The 24,838-nt window shown below is 34.8% G+C and overlaps 1 protein-coding gene across 1 annotated transcript in view; it reads right to left on the bottom strand.

The window, feature by feature from the left end:
* Positions 1 to 2,197: 2,197 nt before the first annotated feature.
* Positions 2,198 to 24,838, bottom strand: part of Cad99C (cadherin 99C) — a 252,720-nt gene continuing 230,079 nt past the window's right edge. Inside the window, exons 9-31 of the mRNA XM_085945473.1 lie at positions 23,779 to 24,042; positions 22,785 to 22,934; positions 22,045 to 22,263; positions 21,702 to 21,896; positions 20,717 to 20,854; positions 18,389 to 18,538; positions 17,503 to 17,617; positions 17,188 to 17,390; positions 16,731 to 16,871; positions 15,784 to 15,913; positions 15,528 to 15,688; positions 13,758 to 13,931; positions 13,297 to 13,506; positions 12,774 to 13,022; positions 11,901 to 11,996; positions 11,191 to 11,344; positions 9,572 to 9,867; positions 9,202 to 9,429; positions 7,943 to 8,208; positions 7,098 to 7,325; positions 6,218 to 6,462; positions 4,645 to 5,044; positions 2,198 to 3,549 (exon numbers count right to left, since the gene is read on the bottom strand). Coding sequence (XP_085801599.1) covers positions 3,420 to 3,549; positions 4,645 to 5,044; positions 6,218 to 6,462; positions 7,098 to 7,325; positions 7,943 to 8,208; positions 9,202 to 9,429; positions 9,572 to 9,867; positions 11,191 to 11,344; positions 11,901 to 11,996; positions 12,774 to 13,022; positions 13,297 to 13,506; positions 13,758 to 13,931; positions 15,528 to 15,688; positions 15,784 to 15,913; positions 16,731 to 16,871; positions 17,188 to 17,390; positions 17,503 to 17,617; positions 18,389 to 18,538; positions 20,717 to 20,854; positions 21,702 to 21,896; positions 22,045 to 22,263; positions 22,785 to 22,934; positions 23,779 to 24,042 — 4,542 coding nt within the window. The 3' untranslated portion in view covers positions 2,198 to 3,419. The remainder of the gene's footprint in view (positions 3,550 to 4,644; positions 5,045 to 6,217; positions 6,463 to 7,097; positions 7,326 to 7,942; positions 8,209 to 9,201; positions 9,430 to 9,571; positions 9,868 to 11,190; positions 11,345 to 11,900; positions 11,997 to 12,773; positions 13,023 to 13,296; positions 13,507 to 13,757; positions 13,932 to 15,527; positions 15,689 to 15,783; positions 15,914 to 16,730; positions 16,872 to 17,187; positions 17,391 to 17,502; positions 17,618 to 18,388; positions 18,539 to 20,716; positions 20,855 to 21,701; positions 21,897 to 22,044; positions 22,264 to 22,784; positions 22,935 to 23,778; positions 24,043 to 24,838) is intronic.

Here is a 24,838-nt window from a genome sequence, read left to right as displayed (position 1 = left end):
ATGAAGGCCTCCCCAAGCTTTCTCGAACTCTCTCGGTCCTGTGTCGTTCGCTGCGACGTATTTCCGCCGAACTTTACCAGTTTGTCAATCCAGCGGCTTTTAGGGCGGCACTGTGGCCGTTTCATGCCCCTTGGGTACCACTGGATGACGGCATTTGTCCAGCGGCCGTCATTTCGGCGAGCAATGTGCCCCGCCCATCTCCATTTTAGCTATTTGGCAACGTCTATTACATCGCGTACTCCTGTCTGCTTCCTAACCCATTCGTTGCTCTTACGGTCCTTTCGCGTGATGCCCAACATACACCTTTCCATGCCTCGCTGTGTGACTCTTAGCTTTTGGACATCTCTCGTGTTGAGGGTCCACGTCTCGCAGCCATACGTGAGCACGGGTAGCACACATTGGTTGAACACCCTACGCTTAAGACACAATGGTAGGTCACTCTTGAAGATACTATTCAGACGTCCGAAAGCACTCCATCTCAGCTTTGTTCTTCGAACAATTTCATCGTGCATGCTTCCGTCTATGGACACCTGCTGTCCGAGATAGACGTAGCTGCTGACTTGCTCGAGTTGAGTGCCATTAATACAGATAATCGCAGGGACCGAAAAACAGTTACTCATCACTTTTGTCTTTGAGACATTTATCTTTAGACCGACCGTTTGACTGTAAATGTATTAAACATATATAATTCTGAAAACACTCGCCAATAGAAAAAAATCTTTTTTTGAAAAAAGTAATAAGTAAATAGTAATAAAAATAATAAGTAAAGCAAAAGCAAATTGAATCTGCGTCTCTTGGGTATCGCGACCGTGTTCATTACCACTATGCTACGACTGCCATGCTTGATTGAGACAAATTTTAATTATTGAACTTTTTAATATCTGCTCTCCAAATTGAGTTACGGTAAATTCTTAAAATCTTGTGATATTATTCGTTGAATAAAAGAAATAGTTATATATATTATTTTTTATACTACGGTCATGAGGTCCAATGACAGTAGTGTAATTAGGAATAAAAGTGAAACAATCAGAAATGCGGAACCCCTGCATGAAAGGCCAGAGCATTATGCATTAGAACGGCTGTTCTAACAAGAATAATAATAAGAAACATGTCACATGTTCTTTCTCTCTTCCACTTAGGTGTTATAATAAGAATAATATTATATGTTTTTCTCACTGAACTTAGATCGTCGAAATTGGCCTCTTAAAGTTAGACGCACATCTTAGGGACTTACACGTCTAAGTAGGCATCTGCATCGAGCTCTAAGTGTTATTTAAAATTACGTAGTCAAAAATGAAGACTTGGTTGACCCCGTACGGGATAGAGGGATAGTGTCGAGTTGGGTGTGTAGTTGCTTTAGGCAGGTGTGTATGGTGGCGGATGCTGGAAGATGCCATGATCCATGTAGGGTTTTAGCACCAGCGCATCTATTCTATACACAAGACAACTATCGGCGGTTAACGAGGGTTATCTATCATAGTTTGAATAAGGAATTCGTAAGGAAGACAAAAATGACAGGATAATAAATAAAAAACATGGCTATTTCTCAATTAACTTTCATTTTATTCTGTAGAAAAATATAATACACAAGTTACTCTTAAAAATCTAGAATTATGAGCAAATTATAAAACAAATAAATATCTCAGGCACACACACATCTACACATTCGGCGAACACACACGAATAATAATTATTAACATTTAGAACCTGTTGCACTCTGTTATGCAGAACTTTTGGCAATATCTATACAAGCAGTTCTACATTGGACAGATGTGTCGAAGTTATCAGTCATGGCATACATCATTCTCTTAGAAACTATAACATTATTATAAAAACACAACATTTTGAATCGGTAAATTTTTAAATCACAACATCAATATTATATTAAAATCATTCGTGCAAGAAGAACCGACTAACATTTTCAGGTTTTTTTTTAAATTTTAATATTCAATTCATTAACATTCAAAGACCCTATAGCTCTGATAAATTAAGTACGGAAAATATTAGATAATAATATATTAATGCTATTTCGATGTAATATATTTAAAAAACTATTTTGTAATAATACGACAGTTGAAAATATTAATTAACTACATAATATATATGTAATATAATGTGGCAGTTAGTTTTATCAGTCGTTCACTAATAATTTATTATGATATCATTGTATATTGTAGTTTTTTTTTTTTAATTTTTTCAAATCTTATTATAAAAATATTAATGGCAATGCCCATAGTGATACAACTACCCTTAAGACATTGTTGAGTCAGTATATTATTGTCAAGTATTATAATGTTCGCCAATTCCACGATGGCCAAACGGGTAACGCGTCGACTTATAATGTCGTGGGTCCCAGGTTCGAATCCCGGGTTTGGCAAATACACATATTGTTTTTCAATGTGTGTTTGGAGTCACAGTATGGACCTAGTACGTTAAGCAAGTGGATAACGTCCATTCCTCGTAAAAACAAAAATCTGTTAATAAAACCTCCACTCTGTGGAGATCCATAATAATATGATCTTCTTAGGATCGGGAAATGGTCAAAAAATAATAATTATAATGTAACCTAACCTAACATTCGACTATTCATGTTAGGTGAGGTTACGTTATAATTATATATAAACTTAAATTATATAAAAATTGCCAACTTCAGACTGCTGTGTGTTGGATGGAGGTAATATAATATAATTAACGCCAATGAGCTTGATTCAGCTTAGCTACATAGAATAGCTCTAGGGTAAGTATTTAATTAAAAAATTTGCTCGCCTGGTCGCACACGATTCATTAACTAAAAAAGTTAACTGGCATTCACGCAGTAATAAACTATTGTTTGCAGTCACCATCAAATGGTTGTACCGGTATCCGTAAGTAAGTTTTGGTTATGATGACCGAAAGCAAACAATATAAGAAATACAACAGTGGTACAGACATGGTTAGGATTTACTTTAGGCAATGGTGGTTTTTGTTCAAGTGTAGAAGATGCCTACTTCACAAACTGTGGTTTTTAAATGTATGGACAAGATATGAAACAGATCAATCTGAACCATTAAATTGAAATGTAAACTATTTCAAATTTATAAAAATTAAAAATAAATCGATTGCTGAGTTACTTTTAATATTTTTTGGCTTTGAGGTAGCCAATGCCTGTGGCATCCATGTATGTTAAACCACCAACAACTTCAGGAATGATATTTTAGTTGTAATCCTTCTAGAATTCAAGCTCAGTGGCATTGTAGACATTTTTTAAATTTAGTAATCGTTCCTTCGCATATTATTTAGACAGTAGGTAATATTATGATTTAAAAATCAACCGATACATTATTTTTTATACATTACGGTAAATTGGTAAGCTTATTACACATTAATCAGTTTGCTTTATATATATTTCTTACAATAAATAATGATGAGTCAGATCTTAATTATAATTCCGTTGTGGTTTCAACCGGCGACCTATCGTTCAAGTAGGAGAAACCTAGCTGAGAATAATCCCTCTTCCCGAATGTCACGTTATCATTGGATGGACTGGCCATGCCTTCATCGTCTGAAGACCTGGAAATAATAATAAATCCAATTAGCAATAATAATTGGTGGGTATATTTTCAAAGTGAACTTATTCCACTTAAAGAATTTTTGGCAAACGCCAAAAAACTGTTTGCGGTGTTGATGTTACATGTGTTTTTTGTATTGGAATAAGTTGCTTTTGTAATGAACACCAATTTTAAAGTTGATTTTTCTACTGGATTGAATGCTATTAGGTTCTTCTATACAAAAAATACGTTCAAAATTTTCCCCTCAATAATTCTGGTATACTATTCTACAACCAAGATGTTACGGCTATGATTTCATAATGGTGTATGTAGGTGATGTGGGTATCCGGGGCATAGAGTGGGGGGATTTCGCTGACCTCCGCTTCGACAAATTATGCAGTATTGAAATGCACTATGATTTTTCTACGTGTCTAGGATCCAATGTGTTTTTTTTATGTAATGAGAAATGGCTGTTAGCATTTTGCTTAACTTATCAAGTGGGTGCTCTGGATGCATAGGACATTGAAAAAAATTATCAAATTGCCAGATGTGGGATTAGAACCAGCGATCCACTATTTTCAAATGCAAAAATGAAAAGTCGCGCAATGTGACATGGAAAGGTGCTTGTTGGGCATGGAAGGAATGGATATGGAACCAGACAACGGTACAGGATGTGATAGATATAGACAAACTGTTGAAATGGTACTGTGCTGGACAAATTCAGTCATAGATACAGTTATACAGAACGGGCAATAAACTGCCGTAGGGCCTTCCTAAGACCTGCTGGATTGACGAAATGATTTAGTGTTGAGGAAATATGTGCCAGGAAAAAACTAATGAGTGAGAGGAACTATCGGTGGATGGCTGATAATTATACATATTGTGTAGATACCAATTTGCTCCTAAGCGGAGGATATGAACCGCCACAGAGTGGAGGTTATATTAAAATATTTTTATGAAGAATTTGTTGTTGCACAATCGAATCTGCAACCCATGATAGACAGGCACACTACCGACTAGGCTACTTTAAAGCCTGAAGATATTGAAAGTGAAAACCCAGATCAAGAATGATAATCGATAATATCGATATTATGGAAGTAGTTTTAAATAATTTTACCTTTGAAAAATAGAGTTGTGTCCCGGTATTTCATCGTAAGCCATTATGGCACCTTCTCTCTTCAGTGTGTTATTATTTTTATTATCATTTTTTTCCTTGCTGAGTGGCTTGGACAGCATGTTTAAGTTGTTTTTGTTCCTGTTGAACGTGTTATTCTGATTGTTCCTGGCATTGTTCCTGCCGAACGTGTCCAGAAAACTGTTGTTCTGCTGTTGTTGCTGTTGGTGGTGGTGATCATTGCGCGGGAGAGTGGACAGATGATGGTTGTTGTTCCTGTAGAGCGTGTTTGCATTGTTTCGGTTGAGTGTGTGCACGTTGGAATGCATGTAGTCTGTTGGACTGGCCACGCTCGACGCTCGGGCCGTTGTCGCTGCTTCGGAAGATGTCGGACTATTTTGACCTAGGGTCACCAAAATACAAAAATAAAATAAGTCAATGGATTCAGCATATTTTATTTTTTGATAATGCTTGGTTAAATTGAGATATACTATTGTATGTGGTGGTAGTCTAGCGAAACCAAAGACCCTAAAGAAAAGCTTCGTCTAGTATAAGATGGAGCCAAAGAGTAATGATTAAATTAGCTGCAAGTGATATTGTATTGTAGATTCAATTGTAGCAAATATTGCAATCGTGCTCCGAAATTTATTTACAGATTTGTCAAGTCACTGAGATAAAAATGAGTTGCATTAATGTTACAAGTCAATTTTTTTAATATTGGAACCATCATTATTTAATGGTACATTTCCAAATAATTGTAAAGCAATCAGAGCAAGCCGCCATTTTGATTCAATGATGATGAAAAAATGCCAACATGGGTAATATTAACTTTTCTATAGTAACCACTACTAACTTAACCACAATAAGTCGTAATTAAATTTATATAACATCAGTAATAATAAATTCATTTATTATTTTGATTGCCAACATTGGATCAGTAAAAATATTAATTTTATTTTTATGTATGCATTGTTACAGTGACATCTATGGGGAAATCTTTGATTAAGCTTATGAAACATTGTTTTTTTATGGTTTGAAGCTGTGAATAATGTTCCAAAGCTTTCAAAAAAATAACAGGGGGCTGTGGTGTCAATGAGTAATATTGAATTAATAGGTACTGTGAATAAAATAACATCTCAAGACAGAGAACCTGGAAATTCGCGAATTTTTGAAACCCTATAACTTTGTTAAGATCATGCTAACGTATCATAATTCCATTTTTCGCAATTATTGAAAAGCGGTAATTTTACTTCCAAATGGATACAACAATTGGAAATTGTATCAGTCTATTTATTCACGCTGACACTACCTATTTTTAAAATAGAGTAAGTACCTATTAATGTCAATAAATATTTCATTTATATATATATTTCACGCTTAAAGGCATTAAGTATCTTATAAGTATGTTAAAAGACTTTGTTATTGGTGAAAAATTTACCAATTCTTATTACGTACAAACACACCCCATATTAATCGAAAAAATAACATGTAAAATTAACTCAGCTGCTAATCACAGGTGAGAATTCTAGTCTGTACAGGTGGGCATGTGATTGAATAGTTATTTCAATATTCTTACCATTGTCTTTTGTAATGTAGCTGACATTATCCAAGCTGAAAGTGTGATTGTTGGCACTGAAGTCTAACTGCAAATCGTTGCAGCTGTCGCAGTCGTCCAGAGGGACGGCCATGTTCAGAACCTGCGTCTCGTACTCCTTGAGACTTGGCGTGTCGATACTCGGAGCTGGCCCGCTGATTACAGGGTCGTACCTCGAGGGGGCATTGCTGTAGTGGTTCTGTATTCTCGATTTATAGTTTCGGTATCTGAAAAAGATACAATTGGTTTAAGATTTAGTAACTAAAACTATATTAATACATATTATTTTTATTGGATAACCAATTCTTGTAAAAAACAAAATAAAATGTAATCAGTTTTACTGCAAAGCTTGAAGAAAACGACCCTCTTGAAAATCACTGCTATCATCTTATCTGAATTTATCTGTGGCCATAATAAGAATTTCAAAAAACTGTGGGTGGAAATATAATAGCACATATTTATTATTAGATGGAAATAAATCACTATACGCAATACTTATTCTATATAATTTAATAATTTCAGGACCAGTTTCGTCAACTTTCTCCAAGCAGATTCTCAATCAGTTAATATTTCGTCGAAGAATTTTTCTATAGGTTTTCTAAAACGCACCTTCTTGAGTTTTCTCCGAGTTACTTATGTATTTTCAATAAAGAATGCCACATTCTTAAATCTTGTGTAGTCTTGAATATAAAAATAAATTAACGATAAAAGATGATTGGTAAAGGAACAATAATTCTCTCTTTGTACTTATTTTATATTCAGGTTTATTTAGGTTTAGGCCACCTCCAAAAAATTTTCCCAACCGAAAACCCAATTATTGTAGCCCAAAGAATAACACTAGTCACAATAACACAGTCCTCACCTATTCCAAGACACGCAGATGTATACGATTCCAGCCAGTCCAAGTACAAGAATGACGCAAGCGATGACAACCAAGGCGTAGGGTAGAGCAGTTGGCGCCGCAGGAGAAAGTCTGGCTCGAGGAGGTGAGGGTGGAGGGAGGGGGGATCGAACCCCTTCCGCTGTCGCTCTCACTATGCCGGATACGGCAAATGACAGGTTCGATTGCGCCGAACTGTCAAGAATTGATCTGAAAATAAACAGTTAGCATAATGTGAATTGGGTTATTTATTATGAAATCAAACGTGACTCAAAAAGTTAAGAAACTCCACCCAGTCTATATAGAGAAGTTTTTCGTGTATTATGAAAAATATATATAATAAATAATATGAAACAACAAAAGTTATATACTTCAGTGAAACGGCAAATAATTGTCAACTATAGGTGCGACGTAATTTCAGATTCTCTGCCAATCGGAGAGTGATAGTCGAACTGTGAAGACGTCAATTTGTTTTGTTATGGCGTCGGGGGAATTAATTCTTAAATCGTGTAAAGATGACTAAAAAACGTTACCCATTTACTTGAAAAAGAAAACATGTCAATGAATATAATATTATTATTACTAATAGAACAATAAACATAACATTAAATGGACGCATGTTGAATTTTTATGACAAATTATGTTTTGTTCTGCACGCGTCGTTTGCACAATCTTCTGCGTCGCGTAGTCACGATCGTTTTAGAACGTGCCCCAGCTGAAGTATAGCCTTAACAATCAATTTTGTACAACAATTTGATCGATAGTAGGCTAAAAATATTGAATAGGTACATGTATCGCACCAATCGAAAACAAAATATTTCCCCCACCTTTGAACTCTTGTTGAATTTCTCTCCAATATTTTTCCACTTTCAGGATCGATGACATAAAACCAGACATCCGTCCCCGATGGGTCATGTTCCAGGGTGTCATTTTCACTGATGAACTGTCGGGACGTGAACTTCTCAATGCCGACCACCAGATTGCATTTCTCCTCTATGACTTTGGTAATGTTTTTGGATTGCAGTCGGATCACTTCTGGTCGGGCGTCTTTGAATATCATTATGAGCTGATTGTTCTTGCCCAACAGGTTAATCTGAAACAGAAACAAATATGTTTTTAGGTCAGAAATTGCGAAAGAAATATTCCTTGGCAAGTCAAATTGATGAGTTAATGCACAGATGTTTGATAAAATCAAAAAGATTCGAGGAAGAATCAAAGGCAACATGTATCAAATGTCATCTCCAAGATATATTTTCCATTATGTACTATTGAAGATTTTTTCCACTTTCAATTATTTCAATTCGATTACTCGGCGATAAAATTTTCTCAGTTTTGGGCTTTTGAATGTAAAACTCAAGCTCCCTTTGGACATCATCTTCTGTACTAAACCATTTCCTATTAATATATTTTGTAGACTGCGGAAAAGATGGTAATCTGATATTGTGCCAGGTTGGGAGAAAATGGTGGATGTGTAATGACTTCCCATTTAAAAGTCTCAGTTTTTGAAAGCTCTTTTAGGCATTATCATGATGAAAAATAACACATCTTCTGTTGGTCAGGGTTGGTTTTTTTCTTCGATATTGATAGCTTTAGTCAGTTTACTATGTACTGCTGAACAAGAACTTCTTGTCCAAGGGTTAAAACAGTGAACTAACAACCCCCACCAGAGCAGCTAAGCGCACTTCCAATTTCAAATGAGGAACGCCCCCAAATTTATCATTTCATTTTACGCTCCCGTGGTGTACGGATCTGTCAATTTACGCAATTTGAAGCTTTTTATAATAAAAATATGTATGAAATTTTCAGGAGTAATGTTAGAATTATTATTAGTAAACCTTTGGTTTGTTGCGAAGAAAAAAAGGAGTCCCATCTAAAAGCCGATACATTATTTAAATACGCCTCTAGGACGTGTTGCCGCCATGACAGGTACGTCATTAGAATTCTTCTACATGTGACTACAGCGACTTCCTGTTATCGCCGATTTCTTGTTGTCTGACAATATTTCTAACAATTCTCTCTTAGTCAGATGTTGGTAATTAGGTAAATGCCTACACTTAAAATATTATTTTTTCTACGGAATACTTACAATAACTGGAGCAGTAGCTGTTTTGTAGTCTGTTTTCGATCCAGGGTTATCTCTGGCAGCCACGTTCAGGATGAATGGCAATTTATCTTCGGGTAGGTGTTCGAATGTTCGCGAATTTCTTATTATTCCAGTCTTCGAATCGAGGTTGAAGTATTCCTCAGCCGTATTGCTCCATGAGGATTCCCGGAACTCGATTTTGCCAAAGTTACCACTGTCCATATCTTTAGCCTAAAACAAGCAATCAATAAATTAACATTTAATTTTGTTTACTATGAGAAAACACTAATATCTTTACAACTTATAACCAAAACCTTCATAATATTATTATGCACCTATCACTAATTTTCTAATAAACATGTTAATATCTTACCTGTACTTGAATAATATTAGTATCCAAATCGAAGTCCTTGGAAATAACGGCATAATACTTCTTTCTGGCTGCCTTAATCTCCGGTTGATTGGGGAAAATAAATACTGGTGAGTTATCGTTGATGTCGGTCACGTGGAACTTGAGGGAGGCATAACTCCGATCCGGATTCACCAGGCCTTGCAGGGAGTCCAGGTGGACTTCGAGAGTGTAATCGGTTTGGTTTTCATAGTCCAAAGTGGGAGCGTTTAAGTATATGGCACAGTTGCGATCGTCTGTCATCGCCGCGTAGAACGTCTCTGAAGAGTGAAAATAATAATTTTAGTATTACAATATTTTGTCAACATTGAAGTTAATTTTCACTGAAATTTGACGATGTGGTCAATATATTTTTTTTATTTGTTTATTTTATGTTTGCCGCAATTACTTCCAATCTGTATTATTAAAATTTATTTGTGGGGAAACAAAGAGATTGATCGATACATTGATTCACCATACAGGATAGGATTTTAGATTTAATCCATACACAATTTCTGATAGTTCGTACGGCAATTGGGGCCCTGTTCATTGGTCGACCTATTGGTATGCAGCCAATGAGATGTCAGCTGGTTAGTATGAACCAGTTTTTAGTCAATATGATTTTATATCACTGATGCAGGTGAACCCAAACTGAAGTTGGACTCTAGCACCTGTACACGTACATGGATTTACTGGCACCAATAAAGTGTAAATTCAACTATCGTGATAATAACTGTTTACACGTAAAAGTGCCGACTGCCTCGCCAATCTCATTCTTCAAACATAAGCGAGACGCGTTGTTGTCATTGTATGGTTTTATTTGACTGGTAGTGAAAAATTATAAACGTCATAATGCTTTACGCGGTCGGTGTAATTGGTATTTTTTCCGGTAGGTTCGCCATTAACGTTTTACTGCGCAGGCACAGATATCGCACAAATTCCAATTGTCGCATGGAAATTCAGAAGCTTCTGAACTTTTTTGATTCATACATGCAATCTTGCAACTGGCACAATAATACGTGTTTACATGTGCATTTTCTTGTTATGACCGCGATAATACGTACTGTCAGACAGGGCTTAAAGTTGTCTCCATGAGCCAGTGAAAAAAATCAAGCCTCATTCTCAATACACAAATATTATTTTGTAACGTCAAGGTGAATATTAATTTTCTCCAATACCATAGTGGGTAGGTAATAATTTTTTGAATAAGATTGTGAATCTATCCAAATGTAATAATTGTCAATTATCCGGTTATGCAAAATATAATGTATATTCATGATATAGTAAAAACTGAAATAGGTAGCTTTTAACTTTAAACAACCGTTAGACTAGCCCAGAGTAATTTATGTAACTATTCTAAAATGGAATTATTTCTGGTAATGATAACTCAAAATGGTCTTTGAGCTGTTAAAACCTCCGATGTGACGAAATAAAAAAATACTATTTTAATTTTGATGGCACCTAAATAGAACATAGAGGGTTTTACTAAATGATGCTGTTCAATATAAACAAACATAAAAAACAATTTTGACAAAATTGACACGGGTTGATGTTGTAGGTTTTACACTTTTTACGGTATAATATTTAGTTTGTTTTAACCTTACTTTGTTCATTTCCTTTGGTTATTTCACATTTGAGCGGTATATTCTCACTATGTGCTCGATGATTGATTATCACTATGGTCTTCAGAAGTGTATTGGCCGCTGTATTCTCAGGGACCTCTTCCGTATATGAAGTATCAGCAAAACTCAATCCAATCTATAACAATGTAAAACACAAATAAGAATAATACATAATGTTAAATAGTGTCTATAGTAGAGTAGAACTTTGATATAACGGACTAATACGGGTGAGGGCGTGTCTGTTATATAAGAACACAAACTAAATCCTGTGTATTCGTCTTCGGATGATATACCCAAACACACCCGTTGTGAAGTGATTAGAATGTAAGTGTTTTGTTTGCTTTTTAAGTCTGCTTTTTTATAATCAACTCTCTAAAATTTCGAAAATACATGTAATTATAGTTGAATTTCATTATCTGATGAATAGTCAATAAATTTTATTAGATTATCATGTACAGAACATTGTTTACAAGCAGTAACACTTGGATTTAAATATGTATAACATTAAACAGGATATATATAACAATTTTCATATTTTGATTGAATATTTGGTCCATTACATCCGAAGTCCGTTATATCGAGGTTCTACTGTATCAAATTCTTTGCAATATTTCTTGATGTATATATATGATTTTGATAGGGCAAAGACAACACAAAACTGAATTTGTATATAATATGGTTTATTTTCATACCTCTGGCGGAACAGTCGCAACATGTCTTACGTATACATTGAGTGTACTGACACTGGAAAGTTGTGGTTCGCCTAGATCGTAGGCGCGAATATCGACCTATAAACAGAACAATAAAATTTAATTGAATGTTGAAGGGGGAAAAATTATATAAATATGTCAAAAATAACAGTATGGTGCGGGTTAGTTGTGGGTTGAAATTTGAACAATTTTTAAATGAAAAGGAAAGATATTTGCGTCATTATGATGCCATATATTTTCTCAGCATCTGCGATGGCTGTTTTTTATGAAGCGGATCATATTTATCATACTCTTTGCATAAGGCCTCAATTGTAGCGTTTTGCGGGGTGGACCCGGTCTGCAAAGCATCGTCATTGAGGCCTTACACTTGGTATAAAAAAATCATGATTTTCCAAGGAAATTAAACTAAACAATTTCTATATGTATGTATGTTAAACATCAAATGACGGTTTATTGCAATTGCATAAGTTGCACAGGAGAGTCTCCAAACTTGTGAGCGCCTCAGGTGTCCATGTACATAAAATCGTCACTGGTTATATGTTACGTACACATAATGATCATATAAAATAGTATTATTTTAAACCAGTTGTTCTGAAATTTAGAATAAAGCCATACTTCGGTTCATAAGATATCCGTGGCTATTGCACATTTCCATTAATTATTCTATTGTTGATACACTCATTAAACATTATTTAATTTAATTAATAAAGTAAAATATACTTGATAATTGGAGTTTAAAATTGACTAGTAATTTGGAAGAAATGATATTTTGTGATGTAACTATTATTTCCACAACATGCTTATTTTACAAGCAATTCTATAATATTTAAATGTTTTCAAATTTTGGTAACAAACCTGGTACTCGCTACTAATCTCTTTCCTGAGATCATCCCGTATCCTCAAGACCCCCGTATCGGAATCAATCTGGAAGTACTTGGAAGCCATTCCTCTTCCGACGAGCTGATACCGCACTTTGTTATTGGGTGCCGTCCCATCGGAGTCAGTTGCTATCATCGTTGTGACAATTGTCCCGATCGAGACTTCATCATCAAGTGTTATTGGCCGAGGCACTGAGGTAAATGTGGGTGGCAAGTCATTTCGGTCCTAGGAATAATAAAGAAGTCATTTAATATTACTATCAAGATATGTACTTCATAATAAATTTTTGTTAGCCTCCCATTAAATTTCTTTTGCCAGATGTAGTATCTGAACCCGCATCCATTGCTTGAAAGACATGTGTCCTTTCACAACTTAGATGGTGAATTATAAGAATGAAACTGTAGGATATTGTATCAAATATATTTATTTAAAATATTATGGCATGTAGGTATGTACTTAACTCAGGTGAGTAGAGAATCAATTTAAAATGAACACTGACCTCTACGTCAACAATCAGTTTTGTGGTTGACCCCTCCGCCATGGAATTGTTTTCTTCGGTGCCGATGATCAGGACGTACATGTTCTCCTTTTCATAGTCCAGTCCTCGAATGGTCTTCACAACTCCCGTCTTCCTGTCAATTGAAAACATATCCGTGTTTCCTTGCTTGATGATGTAAGTTATTTCTTTCATCGTATCGGGATCTTCAGCCTATCGCAAGAAAAAATATTGTAAAATATACATTGTTGCATTACAATATCATATATATATATACACTACAAGTTGGTAAAATGGACATTATGTAAAACTAGGCGTAATACTTATATAAATAATTAATAATTTGATAGATACATAGTGACAACTAAAAATTCATATATATTAAGTATTATAATTCTTGGTGGTAAATAAAATTATGCGTTACTAATAAATTTGTCTAAATATTTAATAATATCTTCGCTTACATTGACTTCAGTTACTAGGAAGTCTGGAACATTTTCTGGAATTGAAACCCGATGAGAGGTCTTCTGGAATGTTGGCACCTCATCAGGAATATCCAGAACCTGGACTGTCACGGAGGCTGTCCCAAGTCTTGGTTCTATCGCACCGTCTTTTGCAGTTACCACAAACGCGTACTCCTACAAAATATACATTCAACCAGCATCAATATAAGTTGCTTTTAATGTTTGTACATACTAAGTGCATATGGCTGAGAAAAAGCAGTCAGTTTACGGTTCAACATTAGGTACTATTGTTTATAAAACACTACAAGGGGGTAGATATATGACAATAATGTAAGTCTGGTAATCGTTCCTGATGCTACATTTGAATGCGTTTACGTTGATAGATTAGAACACATGTGTAGTATGTCCAGTTTTGTTTGTTTTGAGAAAATCGATTTTTATAGAATCGAATTGATTGAAAATCTAGGGTGAAATGCAAATACATATTATGTTTTTCAATTAGATAATTCCTTCTCAAATAGGTACCTAACCTATTTGGAAATGCAATATGTTGACAGCACAAAGATATGACACATAGTTATAGGCGTTTTGTGTATAGTAGTAGTGATACCAGATGAAGGTCTCCCACAGGAGACCACCTCAAAGGGCAGACCAAACCATCATATTTCCCAAAATACCACAGCCTACGTCCACTCTACGCGGTTCTCGCAACCCTCTGCCGAGCGAAGCCCGCCTCAAAGAATCGTAAATTCAAATTCTTCAGAATCCCGCCAAACACAGACGCGGCCTGTCAAAAACGGTCGCTCGCACCGCCACTAGTCGATTCGTCGGTAAAACAGAGAGCGCGTTAATGCCGGCAATCTGACAGTGGGACGCGCGCGAAAAGCTCTCTCTTTCCCGTGACGCCGAACCAACAGCATCACCCGCAAAAGCTCTCTCTCGTATCAGACGTCGACCAACCAGGATCTCTGCTCGCCTCGGACGCGAAGCCAAGCCAGCATCCCCTATTCTCCAGCCAAAAGGACCGTGTCGGCGCCAAGCAAGATACCAAGCTAAAGCATTCCGGACAGCCAGCCAAAAAGACTGCATCGCCATGACCAACCCACCGCCACGACAATAACCTGTACCCACTTAAAATATACCAGCCTTGACAAAATACCCCGTGCGTTTCTGTCTCCCACCCCCGCTTTGGCCTTGACGTTATCACGGCCTGCCATCTCCGCTTAAGAGCGCGCGGAAGGCCGGTGATAGTAGGTAACACAATTTTGGCAATAACTAGACATATTATAAGATCTGTGCAGTAACTTATTAATATATTTCACTTAGATTGATAAAATATATTATTGTTGTTAACAATTATTGATGTGCGGTGAAAAAAAAATATTTCAATGCTTGATAATGATCACGGTTTAATTTCAACAATAAGCCTCATTTCATTATACTAAAAAGACACCACACTTTCACTCTACTATTGTATTATTCTCTATGGTAAAACACATGTACAGTCCTACAAACTTATCTAAAGAACGGTCAAAAATGGAACTACAGACTATCATATGGACGCCATTTTGAAACGTCATTCGAATGTCAGATTCTGTCCAGTTGCGAGTCTTGATTGGGTAGTTTTAGACACTAGCTCCCCCATCCATTCTTTAGATAAGTTTGTAGGTGTGTATATAGAAACTCAAAGAAAATTGCATGATAGCCACAGCTCGCGGAGACGAATTGGAATTGATAGAGGCAAAATAACATTACAAAATCATTGCTTACGTTCTTCTTTTCATAATCCAGAGACACTTTTGTCGAAATTTCTCCAGATTGGTTGTTGATTTTGAAGGGCAGGTTGGACGGTATAGAATAGGTCACTTGGGCGTTTATTCCTTCATCTAAATCGATGGCGTGAACTCTTCCGATAGTTGCATTGGGAAGCCCTATAAAATAAGAACCAATGTGATCAGCAGGGGTTGTTGTATTACACAATTCTATCGCACCATAAAAAATAATGTATCAGTGGTAAAATAAATACCTTCTTTCACTTTGAAGACATATGGCAGTACACTGTCTGCGAATTCAGGATTTTTGTCATTTATATCGGTGACTTTTACATTAACCGTCGCTGTCGTCGACAGTTTACCGGTATCCTCCGCTCGGACCAACTGAAAATAGTAAATTATTTCACAGTAAATATATGATCATATTTTTTAGTGAGTGCGTCAAATTTTTGAATTCATTTGACTTATTAAGCATTAGCAAGTCCAAAAGAAAAATAATCCAAATAGAAAACTTTGCAACAACTATAAACCGGTTTATTCTGTTTCCAGAGAACAGTGTAATGTACTTTTGTAACTGTATGTGAAAGGAAGAAGGTGTTAAGTCTAAAATCTTTACTTTTCAGGAGAGCCAAAAAAAGATTGATTTTTGGACCATTTTGTATGGGGACTCCAATGTTTTTGTGTGGAATTTAATAATTCAGAGCAATTGCTTCGACTAATCCTTTTTCTCATTTCTACATATACGTATTATAGTTTATTTGACATATTTCACTCTTTTTTCAATTTTTAAGACTTATAGCCCTCTTTCTTTTGCTCACAATTAATTCAGTAAAACCATGTTAATTCGAATTATGCTGCAATTGGAATTATAATGTAATTCGAATATGACGATAAGCTAATAATGCAACACTCTTTCAATGGGATAATTTTATTTTTTAGAATTATTAATAACCATGTCCTAGCTTTTACGTACAAGGTGGTTAGTAATTTTGGACAATCACAAACATCCAGGCTTTGAGAAAAACACATAAATATTGTGTACTCACTGGGAATCGAACCCATCAATGAGATAATTGGTGACATCATGATGATTATACTATTATTCTTGTAGTTGTTTTGACTTTGAATGTGATGTGAAAAAGAACACCTTCCTGTCAACTTGAAAGAATGTTTGTTATAATGTAAAGTTGTAACAACTAACCAGCTGGTATCTTGTAAGATCTTCCCTGTCAAGCTTCCTAATGACAGTTATCACACCGCTTGTCGATCCGATTGCAAACTGACGAAGGTCATTTCCTGAGATGATGGAGTACGTTATGGGGTCATTCTCAGGGTCCACAGCCTATAATCAAATTATTTTCATTGTAATAAAAAGTGTAAAGATGTAACGATTTCTTATAAAAATATCTTATTAAATAAAGACAACTCTATAATTTGAGGTGTGACGGTTTGGATAGCTAATAATGTTGTAATATACCAGCAATACTCAAATCTGGACACTAGTGCCACCAAATTATGGTTAATAATTATTAATGAGCTGCTATTCATCTTCATCAGGATTAAGCTAAGAGAATATAAAATAGAATAATAAATTGTTTACAAAAAGAATTGATGGTATATCGAATCTATCTCAAAGGGCATTTAGTGGATGAACTAACCTGTAATGTAGCAACAGTAGAGTTAAGACTGGCTCCTTCGGACACTTGGACTTCGTAAACGCTTTGTTTGAAGACAGGTGGACGCGTGTTTGGTCCGGGAGCTACATGCACTTCGACGATTCCTTGACTCGCCAGTCCTCCGATGTCCTGAGCTTGCACTGTGATGCTGTACTCTTCGCCGGCGTCAAGTTTACCAACCGTTTCTGGACAAATAATATTTCAATTGGTTAGGTATTACTCTTAACTCAGATTTGTGTATTATATTATGTAATTTCATAAGTAAACATTAAAAATATTCATGTTATTATGACTAACCGATAATTCCTGTTTTGGGGTCAATCTTGAATTTGTTGGCACCATTATTGGAAACATGATAAATGCTGTACGTTAGAATAGCATTGTCTCCAAAATCATTGTCAGTAGCTTCCACCTGTAAAATAGCAATTCAAATTGAACATGACATTGTTTTATCTCTCACATTCTACGGATGCAAAAATTAAATTGTCTCTTTCAAATTCTGCTCTATAAAATAATTGTTAGAACAATTTTAGCTATAAAAATAAAATATAAATCATTTTTTATATTACAATCTGCCATTGAAATGATGTTAAAAATATAATAAGTATACTTTATTGAAATAAGGTAGTATAGTAAACTAGATATTTCTTTTATTCCACGAATAAGACACAAGATTTCAGAATGAAACATTCTATATTATACTGAACATACATAGTAATTTGAAAACATCTCAAGTATATACACATTAGAAAAAATCATTTTTGTAGAAAAAAATACGACACTCGACGGGACTTGAACCTGCATCTGCTGGATTCGTGCTAGTACGCTTTTTCATTAAGCTACGGGAATTTTATTCAATCACAACAATTTTAACTAGTAGGTACTTGTTACATGAAATGTTTATCGAATTGCGTTATAATGATGGGTAACGGTTTTTCATTGATTGAATTGGAAAATGTTATTGAATATTACTGACTTTTTTAGTTATTATTTTGACAGACGAAGAAAAAATATATTCACCAATGTATACAACTTGAAACTGTCAAAATAATTACATTGCAGCTATTGCAGAATCAAAACACTATACAGGTCAGTCCTGAATGTGAATATAACATTCGTTCAGATTAAATTAGTGTTGTTGTTCAATCTCAAGATAGGTAATAAAAAAGTTGATGACGGTTACCTTGACGACTTCTCTTCTGCCTTCACCAGCTGGAACATTAACGTGTGGAAGGAGTGCCAAAACAGGTGCATTGTCATTTACATCGTCAAGTGCAACTTGGAGAGAGAGAGGTGCTGATGCGCCTTGGCCGTTTGCTTCACGTGCAACAACCTTTTAATTCAGTTTCAGATATAGTATGTAATTTATACACAATAATGTTCAAATTAACATAACCTATTTCATTTTTTAACATAGAACAAATTATTTTAGTATTTTAAACTAGGTATGCCCTCTAAATAAACAGTTACATAATAATTGTAATCATATTACATACTTGGTTCAAATTGTAACACGATGACAATTAAAATCTCAGCATTTTTTTTTGTTTTGCCTATATCTTGGTTTTCAATTCATGGATCTTTTTAGACTTTATAATATCTAGCATTCATTTAGTTACGAATTGATTGAATATAATTGACTTAAGACTTTAAACCTAACCGAAATTTTTTTTTTTTTTAAAAACAGTACATGTTCAAACACGCACGCGCGTTACAAGGATCTTACTCCCTACTTCATTTATCGTTTGTCAATTTATGGCTACGGCCGTATGTTGTAGCTTAACCACTGGGAAATGCCAATAGAAATGGCGTATTTCAAAAAAATACTACCTTATTCTTAGGTCAATAATTATTATAAAGCAATCATTATTCGTAGGACGTCTATCACATTTGAATGTAAAACATAGCTTATAATCAGTATCTTTAGAATTATCTTCAAATGTGTTAATCGTGCCGATTTTTTGAATAATAAAATGACTAATTCTTGTAAAATTTGGGATCACAAAGATTATAAAATATAATTTTTTATCGTAAATATGTCACTATATAATGTTAACATTAATTTTACTAATGGTTTTGTAAATGCGTTTAAAAATTAATAAATCTAAAAAACCTTAACACCACTGTACACGGATGTACTGAAATATGACTATATTCTAAAACATTAGATGAGAGGTTTAAAAAAATACTATTTTATGTAATAAAAATACTTTATGCAGTCATCAAATGTTTAAAATAAATATAAAGGATAATAAGGCTTCAAAATTATATAAATAGATTATCTACAATGTTTAAGATATGTCCAGGGTTAAGTTCTGAAAATACCATAAAAGCTCCATTTTGACCTATGCTGAGCACGTGGGCCCTTCATATCAATTTCTAGTACCTACATAAATTTACACCGGGGTTATCCATATATCATAAGGTCACACAATAAGGGGGGTCGGATGGTTCTAATGTAATAAAATGGATAAAAGGCTTGTAGAAAATGTAATCATAAAACCAATAACTCATTTAGTGAGAATATTATACACATTGAAATCAATCATTTTCAGTGAATTTATTTGACAAGAGTTAAAAATGTGACATAATGTAGACTGGATGTCACAGATTTTGCAACAATTAGGAGGAAGGGGGGGGGGGTGAATTTATGAATGACCCCTTCTATGATTAAGGATTTACTTTTTCACATGAACTGGCTATAATGAATGTCCAAAAATTTGTTTTTTTTAAAACAAACTTCAATCATAATTTATTTACATTATTTATGTAGGTACATGTTTACAATATAATTTATTGTAAGGCTTTATAAATGGTCAAATTAAATTCAATTACACTCAAGATCCTGGACATAATTATTTACAATCCACGGATTGGAGGATTTACAGGATTAGTATTTTTTGGACTCTTGGTAAAAATAAGTAATTTGACATTTACTGGAGTTTTATAATTAATATGCATATTATTTTAAATCTGTGAATCTCACTAGAGTTAGGAAATGAATGGTAATTATCTGAGATTTGAATATTTTATGTTAATAAACGATTCACTTTATTTAAATTAGACTTTTTTAGCTGATAAACAATATTTAAAAGATAATTTCGAAATATAAGGATTCTATAATTTTCATTTCTGGGGTTCGGGATCAAGATCTCGTATATTATATACTATAATAAATATAATCAAATTATAATAAAGATATTAAATATATTTACCGTTGAAATTATTTCATCAAAAAAAAACATTAAAATGAATTACAATTTGAATTAGAATCCATCAGTCTCCAAAAATTCATTCAACAGTATTCTATGTATTTAAAAATAATATATATTTACATATTTTTCGAAGCAGAATAGCACAGTAAAAGATAGCTTAAGACAGAATTATGATGCCAAGTATAATAAATTGAAAGTCACAGAGTTGATTCATCGCATAAAATAAATGTGACATAAAAACAAACCATGCATAATATGTAATTAATTACAAATGAAATAATCCCTCATCGTCTTACCTGAAACCTGTAAGTTCCAGGACTTGGAGGGTCTCTGTCGAGGTTTTCTTCGTTCACAACCAAGATGCCATTTTTGTCGATTTGGAAATAGCTCGTTGTCAGTTCGAACGAGTAACTCGGCTTTATATCGTTGGGGCCCTGTAACACAGATAATAGGTATTTGTATATGCTTACTACATATAAGTCTCTTCATACTTGTGATGTAGGATTTATTTACCAGGGATAAAAATACATTGCATTGTCGTTGCAATCCTAAAAGAGATTTTTTTTATACATAGAATAACCAATCACGCAAAATCACAAACAAAAACAGGTATACAAGTTAGCAAGCTAAGTTTATTAAGTCACCGTTTTGTTTTTATTTACAAACAGAGCATTCAATGCTACCAATACATGAGAATATATTTTTTCTGTTCTTGAATTGATATCAAGTGTTGTAATACAAACTTTTTATATTATTCCCTATTATATAGTATTTTAATTTCTTCAATTGACCCTGACAGGCCCTGACATCAGAAAAACAAGGTTAGCATCGTCATGGCCCCCACATCCTGAAGCGGGCCCCCAGGCTAGAATTTTTGGCGAGCCCCCCTACCTATCGCTAAAGATAAATGCAGTGTGACGCTCTACAGTAGCGTTTTCCAAATGGTGTACGCGGTGAAATTAATGTGTATATTTAGTGTTTTTTTGTATAGTTTAATACTTCCATTTGAATAAGTATCGATACACAATTAAAAATTGTATCGTACAACCACATAATTTTAAATAACAACATTACCGAAGAAAAATAGCGCCTAGATTTTTTTTTTACTCTAAGAGAGAATTTGTGATGTGTGTTTATATCACTTATCTGGAATCGCCACGCCGGGCCCTTCCTGAGCCCGGGCCCCCAGGCTAGTGCCCTGTCAGCCCCCCTTTGTGAGAGCCATGAGCACCGTAGTGAATATTTATATTTTTAAATAATAGAAATAGTTTCATTTCATACCAAGTCATCATCAGACACTGTCAGCTTGATTGGATTCCCATTCATATCGAGGACCCTCGTGCCAATCGGTTCATTTTCATTCACATGACCCTCAGTTGAAGATGCGTGGATGACTGGTGGATTGGCATCAACCGGTTTGATGACCACTGCCAATTTCGCAGTCGAGAATCGTTTTGCTTCTGATACTTCTTCAGCCTGTGAAATAAGACAATGTTATCATATCGCACTATCAATCGGTATTCAATTTTAATACTATGAGTCCCTCCATCACCCATTTATGTCTAATTTCGTAATGACAGTAGATATTGTGGCGTAAAAAATGTTAGGATGATTTTATTCTTACCTTAATAATCAAGTCAAACTTTTTAGCGACACCCGTGTCCACAGCTTTGATTTGTCTGACAGCGCCACTCGTTGGATTGATTTCAAAGTATTCATTATAAGATGATGGGCTACCCTGGAAGAAGCTGTATCGTATCGGAGAATTAATTGTATCCATATCCACAGCCTGAATCTTTTCCGGAACGACGTTGAGAGTACCAGCCAAGATTCCACTGGACACCTATAATTTAAATACATTTAGTTAATCTAAAATTACTTAAGACAGCGTTATGTGGTATGCACTTTTTAAGTTGGTTCCAGATGGTAATTCATACAAATATTTCGAACATAAATGATTCATCATAGACGTCATGCTGAGTATCATATTGAAAAATATAATGTCGCTTATCCGTGTATCGGTTCAAAATTTATACTGTTTGAGCCTATTATGTCCTGTGTACCTTTCTGATATCGGCCCAATATATAAGAATGAATACTTGAGTTAATTCAGTGTAAAAGTGAATCGCTGTTCCATGTACAGATCGCATCCCTAATACAAGTGTTGTGTGATATATCATAAATTCAAAGACACATCTTGGGATCTGGGCCAGCGACTCCAATCAGTCAATCCACACTCACCCGCATTCTTTACCCATGTGGTTGCAGTTAACCCCCCCATAATACAATAGACTTGCTCCCATCAAAACAAATAGGATTAAGCATGTTATGTATATACAATAGTACTTCTTATCACTGACTTACAGAAGAAAAATATTCTGGATTGATGCAAGCCCCATCGTGTAGCATGCAGCCTTGGTAAATGAAAGACGGATCCTGGTCATCATCATCTTTGATATTGACAGTCAACGTTGTCGTACTGGAGAATCTCTCAGAAGCATTCCGGGCACGGTCCTGTAAAAGAAAACATATTATATTTTATTCCAGCTCGATATAAGAGTAAAAAGTGAATTAAAAAAGTCCTGCAGCAGTGATAAATAAATGGTAATATTTTTAGTAGCTACTGAGAGATTCTAATAAGTTAATAATATTTTGGTATTCAACGACATGTAGTATTATTTAACTTGTGTCAAATTCACATAATTTCACAAGGAAGTTAGTCAGAAGTTAGCCCTGTCGTCAGTGAATATTAATTAACATAATGATTGAGTTATTTAAATCGCTCCGAAAAAGTTCTACAAATTACCCTATTACGACTTTTATCCTGAGTAAATACTGACTATTTTAAATCTTTCACAATTAAAAAAAATATATTTTGCAAAGAACATTTTTGCATCTATGAGATTTATAATTCTGTGTAATTGCTACTGCACATGATATAGGATATTATTTGAAAATGTTTAAGTTGTGGGGGCGCTGACCCCTTGCGATCCGCTTTTACTGCACCACTGCTTAATTGGAGTTAATTGAGGTAGAGGTATTTTATGGTAAGATGTAGAGAATTGCCAACTTAACAGAGTTATGGGGACATGTTCATTTAGATTAAACGACACCATTGTATGCTAATTCTTACAGACTAATTGTGAACATAACAGTGATGTCGAGTACGCACAAATTAAACCAGAAAAACTACTCTGTTCATGCTATAAAAAAAAATACTCTTTGTCAATGTCTTCACTTTCACTGATTCTGAACATTCATTTAAAATAGACATTATTGGCAGTCTATGGTAGTGGTAAATGGAATAAAGTAAATTCTTTTTTAGTGTGCATTGTAAAACAAATACTAAGCTACTTACCGAAGCAACGACGGTGACGAAATATCTTTGAGTCCTCTCAAAATCAAGACTTCTGTTCACCGTCACCTGTCCCTGATGAGGCAGATTAATTGTAAAGTAGCCGTAACCATCAGCCGTGTTGATTCTGTCGGTCCCGAAGCCAGAATCGGTGCCCACTCGTTTTCCATCACCCTCGACTATGAAGTACTCCGCAAGCCCGTTGACACCGGCGTCTGCATCCACAGCTTTAATGTTTTGGAAAATTGTCGTGCCGATAGGAGTGAGCTGTTTTAAAAAACAAGAATATTGTTAACTATTGGTTTTTTTCTAAGTAGGATTAGGATATAAGATTTAAGAACGTAGCATTCATTTCAAAATCATGTATTTTTATCAAAATTCACAGTTAATATCATATTCGCGGACACATGTTAGCTAATACATGTTAGTGATATAACACATATTAAAATTTTTATTTTTAAAATTTTCGATTTAGATGTATAAAATGAGTTAAGGCTCTTCAGCTGAAGCATGGTCTAAAAAGATCGTGACTAGGCGATGCGCGGATTGTGCAAATGACGCGAGCCGAACGAAATATAATTTGTCATAAAAATTCAACATGCGTCCTTTTAATGTTATGTTTATTATTATATTCATAATAATAATAGTATATACATTGACATGTTTTCTTTTTCAAGTTGTTCCGGAACGTTTTTTGGTCATCTTTACATGATTTAAGAATATATTCCTCGGACGCCATCACAAAACAAATTGACGTGCTCACACCTCGACTATCAGTCTCCGATTGGCGATGACTGCGAAATTTCGTTCCACATACAATTGAAAATTATTTGCTGTTTCACTTATGTACGCTCTTAAGTATTAAGGTACAACACTATCTAATGGAAATATGTTCGCATCGTGACACAAGTAGCAGGGAACATATTGTTTTAATCCATAATACGACTTCTATAAACGTCGTGTCGTATTCCGTTCCACAGTACAGGACGTCTATGGACGTCCTTTCATATCACATCTCACAAAATACGACGTCTATAGACGTCGTGTCCACGAATGTATCTTG

The sequence above is a fragment of the Rhyacophila brunnea genome, unplaced genomic scaffold, assembly GCF_057557595.1.
Source record: "Rhyacophila brunnea isolate RB1 unplaced genomic scaffold, BYU_Rbru_1.0 scaffold_18, whole genome shotgun sequence".
NCBI lineage: Eukaryota > Metazoa > Arthropoda > Insecta > Trichoptera > Rhyacophilidae > Rhyacophila > Rhyacophila brunnea.
This window is presented reverse-complemented; position numbering and strand designations above follow the sequence as displayed.